A 12,218-nucleotide genomic window follows, 5' to 3' on the forward strand; every position below is an offset into this window, starting at 1 on the left:
AAAAATTTCTTTCAATTCTGAAAACCTCTCCTGAACACCCACCCACCAAAAAAGAAAAGGAAAGTGTGCAGGTTTAAACAGATCTTCACGTGGAGCACTGAGAAAGATAAGAGATAACTTAGCTGTTTCGCCACACTCACAGCTTTATAAATTTAACCACGACAAAGAAAAGTGGCCTTTGGACATCGCTAGCAATCAAAGCGCTGTCTTGCTAATGTCAAACTCACTCCATCAGGGAAACTCAAAGGACTTCATAAAAATGCATTCTATTGTGCACAAAACACATCTAGGAAAGATGAGATGCAAGAATAACTGCCTCTTTTTTGCAACTGTGAAAAACCGAGGCACAAAATTCCACCGTGAGCCAATACTTCTCAACAAGCAATCCATACAATTGAAATTATATAATCATGACTCTTAGCTGCAACATCCACAGAAATTGATTTTTTAAGGACAAATATCTTCAAAAATCCCTTCAGAAGAAAAACTTTAGCAAGGAAGACTGAACCAATGGAACGACAGTCTAGACAAAAGCTAGAACACATAAGGGGAAAATTCTTCAGAAGATTCTTATTGCATTTTAATGCTGTTCTCTTAATGGCTACAGCTAAAGGAAACAAACAGCAATGTGACAGAGAATAGAAGGAAGGGCGTGTCCATGCAGTAACATGGGCAGAGAAGATTCCTCTCAAAAGGAGGCATTTTATCTAAAACCTGAAGGTCAAAAGTACTTACGCCTTTGCCAGGCTCATATTCATTGCGCTCAGGTGTGGGCTACCTGTGAGCAACATATTCCCAAGTCATTACACTACAGAATCCTTTTATTCCCCCTGTGGAATTAGTATTCCAGAAAATACACTCCAAGAAACCTTGTTCTAATGTTTTCCCATGAGAGTTAATGATAGCTAGTGTTTAATATATTTATCGTTTAAATCTTTAAAGAGACACCTTTCAAAGTTTTCTTAGAAATATTTAAGGAAAAGGGGTGCCTGGTTGGCTCAGTCAGTTAAGCCTCCAACTCCTGATTTCAGCTCAGGTCATGATCTTGCAGCTTATGAGTTAGAGCTCCACATTGGTCTCTGCATTAACAGCATGGAGCTTGCTTGGGATTCTCTCTCTCCCTCGCTCTCTACCTCTCCCCAACTCATTCTCTCTCTCTTTCTCAAAATAAATAAATAAACATTTAAAAAATATTTAAGGAAGGATGGGATTAAATTTTAGTAAAAGCCTTTACAGCATATATTATTTTATACTATCTTTTTCTTATTGGGTCTATTGATTTTTTATACTTGCAAATAAATGTTTCCTTTTACAAGTTTTTTAAAAAATTTTTTTAATGTTTTATTTATTTCTGAGAGAGAGAAACAGCGTGAGCAGGGGAGGGTCAGAGAGAGAGGGTGATACAGAATCTGAAATAGGCTCCAGGCTCTGAGCTGGCAGTCAGCACAGAGCCCGATGCGGGGCTCAAACCCAGAAACTATGAGATCATGACCTGAGCTGAAGTCGGAGGCTTAACCAACTGAACCACCCAGGCGCCCCTCCTTTTACAAGTATTTTAATTTTATGTCTTTATACTTAGTCCATGTGCCATAAATTTAAATAAATGCATCAATGTGAATTTTTTTTCTTTTATTTATTTACTTGGACCTTCCTTCTCTCTTCTACCCATATCAACCCTCATTGACACATAAAGTAACCAGGTTAACAACTTAGTATGTGTTCTTCCACATTTTTCTTTGAATTCTACATATTCTATTCAGGTCTTCTAGCATGATAGTAATAACAGCTAATATTTCTCAGGTACATTCTATCATTTAATCTGCACAAAAATCCTATGAGATACACATTATTAATCACCCTCATTTTACAAAGAAGGAAGTTTAAGTGAAACAAAAGTAATAGCTATTCAACTACAGACAAAGGGATTTGTTTGTCTTCCTTTATCTTGCTTTTGGGGTTTTGTTTTTCTTTTTTAGCAAAATGTGATCTTCTTATACATATTTGTATGCCCCTTGCTTTTTATCTGTTTTAATAGTTTATTGTCAAGTTGGTTTCCATATAACACCCAGTGCTCATCCCACAAGTGCCCTCCTCCATGCCCATCACTCCCCTTCCCCTCTCCCCCACCCCCATCAGCCCTCAGTTTGTTCTCAGCACCTTGCTTTTTAATCTCAGTAATACTTGGGGGGATCATGTGGAGTAGCTCTAATTCATTCTCTTTAAAGGTGGTTTAACACCCGACAGTGTAGCTAAGCCACAATATACTCGGCTCTTCCCCTCTGATGGCCATTAGCTTGGTTTCTACTTTTTTGCTACTCTGAACGCTGCTGCAATAATCATTTCTGCACACGTGTCCTTATGCTCTTGTGTTTTTACTTCTGTTGGGATGGATTCCCAGAAGTGGAATAGCTGGCTCATAAGACATATATATATCTTTAACTTTAATAGATATTGATAGATTGCTTTCCAAAATGGCTGAAACACTTTCCATTTCCATAGTGCCAGCAATAGTTTTCTTAATAGAAAACTACCCTTGCAGTTTCAGGCTAAACCCTCTTTGGTCATACTAAATCATTCTTTAAATGTACTGTTGAATTTGGTTTGCTAGAATTTCATTTAGGATGCTGTATACATATTCACAAGTGATCTAAGTCTATAACTTCCTTTTTCATTCTACTTCAATATCAAGGTTTCTGCTAGTTTCATAAAGTGAACAGAGTACCTTTCTGTTCACCCATTCATTCACTCATCCATTTATTCATTCACTCAATAAACATGTGTTGAGGATGTACCTATGGCAGGCACTGTACAAGCACTAGTGATGTAAAGAACCAGAAGACACATTCCCTACCCTCAAGTTCACCTCTGTTGAGTGACCCCACCACAAAATGGGTAATCAAGGTATGAATATAACCAAGACATGTATAGGGTGTTATGAGAGGTTCAAACACTGGAAGGTTAATGGGTAGTTTCTAAGAATGGTCTTACAAATATTATCTAAGCAGTTAATATTTGGGATTTACACAATTTGTGGAAACTATCTCTTCCTTTATATCCCTCAACCATCCCAACCAAGGACTCACCTTGGACCCCAAGCTCTCCTACATCTGGAGCCTTTATTCATTTTCACTGAGGAGGGCATGGGTTATACATCAGTAGAGCAATGCCGACCAGTATTACTCCAAAGAATACAAAGTGCATGAGCAGTACTTTTTCTAAAGTTATAGAGCCTGAGAACTGTTTGATTCTTAGAAGTTTGAAGAAACTCAATTATAAAGTTATTAGGCTTTCTATGAGTGTTGGAGCTAATTCTCCCTCAATTTTTTCGGTGGCTTCCATAATTATTGATAGTTCTACATTTTCTATTTCTTCTCAAGTCAAACCTTGATGTAGATATGTATTTTTGAGAGAATTAGTTATTTCAACCAAATTTTAAAAATTCATGCCACTAGATTTGTACAAATTATTTTCATATGCTTTTACAGTTTTATTATTTTTAATTGCTACTATCCACTTTATGTGGAAAGAAAGTAGCCCAAAGAATATATACAAAAGTGGTGAATGGTTCAGATGGTTGGTCGAGGGTTTAGAAGGAAATAAATGAGAAAATCTGGGATAAGGAGACCTGGGGAAAATGCATGTGGATAGATCTGAAATTAAAAAAACCCAAAAATAACCCTTCCTTCTCCCATCATTTCTTTGATCCATATCTGTAGAATCTATAGCAGGCATTTTTTAAGGTACCACCACAGTAACAAAAATGTATAAATTACAAAAAAATGTAAAACCCTAAATAAGGTATCCATTACTAGATCAGTTGTTTGTTTATTTAAAAAAGAAAGAAAGAAAAGAAAAAGCACTATCTTAGACTAAAATTTAGCCTTTCTATGGACATGATCACGCTCTTTGGGGTCAGTGAAACAAATGGATTGAAAATACTTTGAACAGCATCATCAGCATTCAGAATATCAAGCTTCACATCAGAGAAAAGAAAAAACTTGCTTGTTCAATCACTTTGAGATATGTTATAACAAGAATAATCCTTTGCACAGACAGAAGAATGCTCCAGAGAAAGGATGAAGCCAAGGGCATTTCTTTTGGGGGCATCCAGCATCTGGCTGGCAGGGTCCATCTTTCTGCACACAACAGTGCACAAAATCACAGTGTACTTGCTTCTGGATTCCTGAAGCTGGGAGTAATAAGAACCCATCATAATACCAAGAAGATCAAAGCTATTTTAGCTCAGTGACAATGAAAAAAAAAAAAGGAAAAAGGAAAAAGACAATTTACAAAGCAATTTAGTTCTAAGTGTTGGAACTCGACTTGTTTCAATGGAAATCATTCAAAATGATGTCAAATCCTAAAAATTCATAAAATGTGTAGGGTGTTAAGTAAGAGCAAAACCTTTAGTCAGCACATTGTCCGCTGTTGAAAATGGCATATCAGAGAATGTGGGATGCCAGCTGTGGGACTGGAGTTTAATTAATTGATTACACTTTAGATACCTCATACCAACTCATGAGATAAATCCCACACAAATATAGAAAGCTTTGTTACAGCTAGAGACTTGGTGATCCTAGCCTTCATAAGCCCACTTCAGAATAGCCCAGGAAATGCTTACAGTGCACATAAGGGTACAATCCCGGTTTATAACCTACTACCTTTTCTTTTTCTGTTAAAACAACCTGCCAATAGAAATAAGAGTGAGATAAAAATCAATAATGCATGCTGGAAATCTGCAGCATAGTCAAAACATCATATAGACTAAGAAAGTAGGTCATTGAATTTGGAACCCTTTAACTTACATTTGATGAAATATCAGTATAATAAACTTCTCCTATAAGTTTTTCTGACTCAATGTCAATGGTTTGAATGCTGACAATGCCTTTACCTTCATAATGAAACTGAAAAACCCACTCTCTGAAAACAAAACAAAACAAAACAAAACAAAATACCCTATGTGGCCAGGCACATGAGACTTTAAGTCTTCTCTGTTTTTCTTGCTTTCTTATTTTATCTTCTACCTTAAATTGAGAGAGGCATATCCATGTGTCTGTTTTTAATAACATATTACACTATATTATAAAATGAGAGATATAATAATATCAACCTCAGATGGCTATTATGAGGATCTAAGTGAGAAGATACATATATTTGCATCTTCATCTAAGTACCTAGCATATCATAATTTCATCATCTAATAAATAATAGATTATCGTGATAGGTTAACATTATGTCCTATTCTATAATATTAGTACTTAACAAATTTGATGTTTCTATGGATCAAGTTCTGTTCTGCAGGAAAACAGTAATCCCTAGTACACTAATTTTATTACAATAGAAAAAGCTTATACTTTGTGTATGTCCGGGGTTCTATCCTATGGAAGATGCTCTGTATAAAACTTCAAATTAATTATCAAAGAAACAGGAGCTTCATTTCATCATGAAGTACCTATTTAGTCAGCAATATTTCTTTGACCAACCTTTGCTTTCCTCATTTACTTCTAAGCCCTTGAAAGCACATTACTATTCATTTCTTGGAACTTTGTGTCGGAGGGTTTGGCATGACACTGTTACAGGCAAATAAGCAGAGCACTAAGGGACATGTGGGTAAGGGTCCATTGTGAAACAATGCTTTCTGGCATATAAAATGTCTGGGAGAGCAATGGCCAGAAGCTTAATATTTAAAATGAAAAGGAGGGGGTCTAAAATGATTTAAGTGTATAATGTGCAAGATGGGCCACAGATTTAATGATTAAGCAGGAATGGTTTTACCCAGAATTTACAAAAGTCAGTAAATATGGTGGACCACAACTCACAATGCCATTCCTGGTGCCTCTCGATTTATCTGAATAGTAAAATTTGGAGTGTAGCAGAGGAGAAACCATGAGGATAAAAAGTGCTGGAACATTGGACTAGGTTATCTTATGGTTCTGCAAATATTCACTCCCTCTCCCTGTCCCCACCACCTCCATGGGAAGAGTCTATTTCCCCTTGCTGTTGAGGTTGGACATGAGACTTGCCACAGCCAATGGGATGTCAGAGGACACGAGGCAAGTAGAGAGCTGTGAATTGTGCTTGCATGGCTGGGTTTGTCCTTTCCTTTCTTTCCCCATGAGAACACTATGCATCCTGGAGGATCAGAAACATGTAGAGCAAAACCAGACCCAACTCATAGCCTCAAGCCAAGTACAGGCAAGCCGAGCCTCCATCACCTGAATCCCACTCAACTGCAGATGTGTGCAAAATAAGTGCTTATTTCTGCATGCCAGGGAGATTTGGTGGTTGTGTATTATGCAGCATTATCATGGCAAGTGTTGATTGAGACAGGCACGTAAGAAAAAGTTTAGGATTCTGAGCCATCCGACTCTGGCACAGAAAAGGATCATCTTGGGGTGCCTGGGTGACTCAGTCGGTTAAGCGTCTGATTTCGGCTCAGGTCATGATCTCACAGTTCGTGGGTTTGAGCCCCGCGTCGGGCTCTGTGCTGACAGCTAGCTCAGAGCCTGGAGTCTGTTTCAGATTCTGTGTCTCCCTCTCTCTCTGACCCTCCCCTGCTCATGCTGCCTCTCTCTCTCTCAGAAATAAATAAAAACATTAAAAAAAAAGAGAAAAGGATCATCTTCGTTGTTTGCAAACGCCAAGTTAAATTAATAAACTGCAATGTAGGGCTTTTAGTATCTAAGATTTCACCTTTTTTTTCTCTAAATGGAAAGAACCAGAAGGCATATATTGACACTATTTTTGCACCCCAGAAGGCAAAAGAGACCACGCAGTAAGTCACTCAGAGCTAAAATTGCCAAGGATAGTTCAGATAAGATTGTCCATTATGGCAATGTGTTTCAAATGAATTTAAACTGAGGGAAGAAGACCCATAATGATAAATATATTATTGGAGAATAATTTAATGTAAGTACCTAAAAGTGAGCCTTTGAATATTTAATTCAGATATCTAATTATACTTTCCATCCATCTTTCAAAAAATATTTAGTACCTATTTAGGAAATAAGTAGTATGAAGAGCTCAAAATCAAATAACAACCCTTCTATGCATACAGATAAAACTAGGCCGAACCATATAAGTAATTTTGCATTCTGCTTTTACCAGATTCATATTGTGAACATGTTCCCTATTTTTAAAACTACTTTTCAAACACCTGGTTTTCATAATACATAATATTGTCTCCGGCTCAGGTCATGATCTCACAGTTCGTCGGTTTGAGCCCCGCGTCGGGCTCTGTGCTCACAGCTAGCTCAGAGCCCGGAGTCTGTTTCAGATTCTGTGTCTCCCTCTCTCTCTGACCCTCCAATTTATTAATTGTGCAATAAAATAAATTGCACAATTTATTTTAAAGAATATTCTTTTATAAAACTCTTTACATTTCTTATTTTTCCACAGATTGAGTTCTTAAAGAATTTTAAATTTAATTAAAGAAATTGCTGGGTCAAAACTCGGAACAACATATACTCACTCCAGAAATAGATAAAAACATCAGTTTTGTGACATTATCCCCAGCTCCTGATATCAGTCCTCTACTCCCTACTAGTAGAATGCATGAAAGGGAATTTTCCATTTGTCCGAAAGAGGTGTGTGTGTCTGTGTGTTTGTGTGTGTGTGTGTAACCGTAAAGAAAGAAAGAAATATGGGAAGAGGCATATTTCTTATATGTATTAAGGACATAAAGGACCTTAATAAGAAGTATAGAGATGACTGAAGTTGCCATAGCAACATATATATGCTGTCAGGGATTAAGTTAGAGACAGAAAAATGCAGTTAATAAATAATATGTTAAGAACTGTGCTCAGATGATTTAGTGATACATTATATAAGCTTATGCGATTAAACATCAGAAATTATGAAAAATGGTTACCAGCAAAATTTGGTACCTTTAGAGGCAAGCCGTAAGAGATTTTTAAATACAGAGAACAAGCTGAGGGTTGCTGGAGGGGAGTTGGGGGAGGGGGATGGGTTAAACAGGTGATGGGTATTAAGGAGGGCACTTATTGGGATGAGCACTGGGTGTTATATGTAAGTGATGAATCACTAAATTCTGTCCTGAAACCAATACTACGCTATATGTTAACTAACTTGGATTTAAGTTAAATAAAAGAAGAAGAAGAAGAAGAAGAAGAAAAAGAAAGAAAGAAAGAAAGAAAGAAAGAAAGAAAGAAAGAAAAAGAGAAAAAATTTTTTAAACTTTGTACATTTACACTTTTACAAGGAAACAGAAAAATATATAATCCCATATTAAAATCAGTGGCAGCATTCTTTTTATCATTTGTCACCTATTCATCTGTTTAACACACACTTTATTGGTGCCTAGTATTTACCAGCACACTGCAGATGAAGAAATGAATCAGATAAAGTCCCTGTTCTCAAGCACTCTCCGTAAAGCAAGATAAACAAATGTGCAAAGAAAATACTCAGGAAGATAATAAGTACCATTGCAGAGATACCAACAAATCCATAAAGGAGAGGTTATAGGACGCATGACCCCAGAGATGAGCATTTGAGCTGGGTATTGAAGGATGAAGAGTTTTCCATACAGAGAAGGGAAGGAAGGACTTTCCAGGAAGAACAAAGAACCTGGACTCTGTCTCATAAATCACAGCACACCAAATATTTTGCCTTGCATGGGTTATAGATAGGTGCCCAAATACTGACTCACTCTACCAGTGAGGGGGACCAAGGCATCTCTGGGTTAGTCCATTCCAGCCCTGAGCAGTTTTCCCCCTTATTCCCACAAGCTATAGACATATTATTTTCTGCATGCACTAAAGATGTACTACCCCAGCTGCTGAGAAGTGACAGAGGTATCTAAGGCTGGGGGTGATACTAAGATCACACTGAAATTTTTAACAGGCAGTTTTGATAGTGTGATGGCAGCCAGGAGTGGCGAGAGACTGATCATCAGAGGTGAAGTAGGAAGCTACAACACATGATTTATTCAGATATACTTACTGTCTCACCATACAGTGCCTCTCTCTGAGAAGGATTTATACACCTATCCAGGGATGTTAGGCTTGGCCACGTGACTTGCTTTAGCCAAGGGAATATGAATGGACAAGCCCTGTGCCCTCCCCTTACCTCTGAGAGCATCACAAGGTCCACTATCACTGTTTCCCCCCATACGAGGTCAGCCTAAAGTGAAGATGGCATGAAACAGGGCTGCAGCTGATCCTCAAAGGCCACTGATTTAAGCAAAAGATAAATCTTTGTTGCTATAAGCTACTGAAATTTGAGGGTTATTTGTTACAGCTTAAGCTGACGGATGCAGAGCCTAATGGGCCAGCCCAGGCTGGAAAATACGAGCTCCTGAACCGACAGCGGGTCGTCACAGAGTCAGGAAATCAATCAATGGTGCTTGTAAGATGATTAAGTCAGAAGAGAGCTACTGTATTTCCATGGCTCCCAGTTGGGGGTATGAGAATCACTGGGGGATCTTTTACAAGGAAGACACGTCCAGCCAGGGCTCGACAGAGCATATACATTCGTGTTCCTCCAAACTTATATTCTGCAAACATCTGCTCGGCATTTATTTAGTCTAAGCGGGGGAAAAGCTGATTTCCTAACAGTAACGCATGTTTCCCACTTTCTTAATGTTTATCATTCAAATGTTGGCTGTCCTCCTTGTCATCTTCTCTGAGATCCCACTCCAAAAAGACAAAACAAACGTAAACATGCAAGTGCACTGGTAAACACTGTAGAATGTACTGCAAACCTCACTGAGGAGATGAAAAAGAGGGTTTATGTTGCAAAGTAGAGAGCACTTTGCAGGGTGGCCGAGGGGGTGGTGGTTGGGAATCTCATTAAACATGTCTTTTCTCCCAAGCTCTCTTCTCTCAGCCTCATACTTAAAACTCTCCTCCATCCCCCGGCACCACCTCCTGACACCACGAAACCCCCTCATGAAAGCCCCTGCTCTATGCCATATGCTGAAGGCAGCATAGTCTAACCGCTCATGCTTAATGCCGGCAATGTGTTAAGACAACTGGTTAAGGCACAATCCAAATCTCTGAAGTCATTCTTCAAGACACTGCCTTGAGCCATTCTCCCTCCTCAGCAGTTCGCAAGAGGTAGAGATCTGGGACTTAGCTACGCAACGTGTGAATTTCTACCACCGGTGAGGTTTCGGGTTCCCCATAGTTGTGTGATCGTTTACCTGATGCTGGTAGTCACTCACATCGTAATCTGAGGTCATTTAATCAGATGCCTTGCTCTTACTAGTCACAATTCTTGGTCCGAGGGGACAAGGGCTTCAGGGCCAGATGTGGGGGGTTAGAAGAAAGGGTGCAGAGATGCTGCTGCTGACAGCTCCCCCCCATCCATCCCACCCCCATGCGCCCAGCTCCAGGAAGCTGTGCAGCACGGCGACAGGGGAGGGGGACCCCGGAGCACTGACCTTGTCCGTGTCGCAGTTTGGCCCAGAGCAGCTCTGGGACAGCTTGTACTCTGTTGACATCATTTCTCTTAAATTCTCACGCAAACCGCAAGCTCAAATCTGAATAAATCCTCTTTGTTACAGTGTGTGACAATCGGAAAGAATGTGCTGGTGTTCCACTCACATCATCAAGGAGTGACTTACCTTCTGGGTAAGGTCACTGGCTTCATTGATGTACCGATCTCGCTCCTTTTCCAGCTGAAAGATGATCTTCCTCTGCTTATGAGCCTCCTCCTTGTAGTTCTGGATTTCTTCTTCCAGGTTCCTCTTGGTTTGTTCATGGAGCTTTACCAGGTCTATCTGTTTCTGGGTTGCATTGACCGCCTTAAGCATGTTCTAAAAATAAAGACAACAGAGCAGCCACGTTACTCAAAATCCTGGGATGGAGGGGGGGTTAAAGGTACCTTGTTTCATCCCTAAAATAATTAGATACATTGTTTTTAGGTGGATAAAAATAATTATATTCTCTACATCTTACTTAGAGATTATGTTAATTTTGCACAAGGCGCACACATACGTAAGTGGACTAAGTGACCACAACATCCAAAGAAATGAGCACTTTCTTGCTCCCATTTTAAAGGTAGGAAACTGAGACTCAGAAGTTAAGCTGCTTGCCTACAGGTTCATACAATAGGGTAGTGGCAGAGGCTGTATTTGAGTCCAGGGCTGGCTGATCTCAAAGAAAACTTCAATCCCAGCTCTAGTCTTATTCTTGTGAGCTTAAAACATTGGAACCTAATCACCTAACAGGGCTTTGACTACAAAGTAAAATAAAGCAAACTCATTAAAAATGCAAATATCTAGAATTAACATATGAGCCAACAGTCTCATTCCTGGGTATACACCCAAAAGTACTAAAAATAGGTGTCCAACCAAGAATTTGTACATGAATGTTCACAGCAGCACTAGTCACAAAAGCCAAAAGGTGGAAACAATCCAAATGTCCATCATCTAATGAACAGGTCATCAAAATGTGGTATATCCACAAAGTAGAATATTATTCAGCCATAAAAAGGAATGAAATCCTGATACATGCTACAGCATGGATGCAGTTTATATCATTCTGAGTGAAAGATGCCAGACATCAAAGGTCATGTATGAGTCCAGCTACATAAATATCCAGAATAGTCAAATCCATAGAAGAAGAAGAAAGTAGATTAGTAGTTACCAGGGGTGGTGGAAACAACTGCTTTACAGGTGTAGGGCTTCCTTTTGGAGTGATGAGAATGTTCCGGAACTAGATAGTGGTGATGGCTGCACAAACTGAGTGTACTCAATGTCACTAATGTAAATTTACTAACGTAAATTTAAGGTAATGTAAATTTTGTCTTATATGTATTTTACCACGATAAAATAACTAACCCAGTTTCTTAAAGAAATGCAGATGCCTGTGTCCCAACTCCAGAGATTCTGATTCAGTGGATCTGGGATAGGACCCAGCCATCAATATTTTTTTTTAAGCTGCACTAGTGGTTTCTGATGCTGAAGTGGAAATTCCTTGGATGGGCTTCCTGAGAAGCCAGGCTGTTCCCTGAAAACATGGAGGCAACAGCAGTGTCACTCTGACAGCCACACTCATACACAAGGGTTCACCTCTCTGGTCATAGCTGAATGACCAGGGACTTTTAAAATAAGGCCTTTAGCTTTTTGCAGCTCAATAGAGCATGTAAACTCAAGAGCTGTTGGTAATAGCCTTTTTTTTTTTCCCCAAATAAACTGGGAAACAGGGAAGCAATCTTCCCTGAAAGAGAGAAATGAAAGTAAAACTCAGCAGGAA

General features: G+C 39.0%; 1 protein-coding gene across 1 annotated transcript in view; it reads right to left on the reverse strand.

The window, feature by feature from the left end:
- Positions 1 to 12,218, reverse strand: part of CFAP58 (cilia and flagella associated protein 58) — a 108,411-nt gene that overhangs the window by 71,745 nt on the left and 24,448 nt on the right. The window contains exon 9 of the mRNA XM_039243904.1: positions 10,586 to 10,777. Coding sequence (XP_039099835.1) covers positions 10,586 to 10,777 — 192 coding nt within the window. The remainder of the gene's footprint in view (positions 1 to 10,585; positions 10,778 to 12,218) is intronic.

The sequence above is a fragment of the Hyaena hyaena genome, unplaced genomic scaffold (assembly GCF_003009895.1).
Source record: "Hyaena hyaena isolate Hyena2069 unplaced genomic scaffold, ASM300989v1 scaffold_233, whole genome shotgun sequence".
NCBI classification, from domain to species: domain Eukaryota; kingdom Metazoa; phylum Chordata; class Mammalia; order Carnivora; family Hyaenidae; genus Hyaena; species Hyaena hyaena.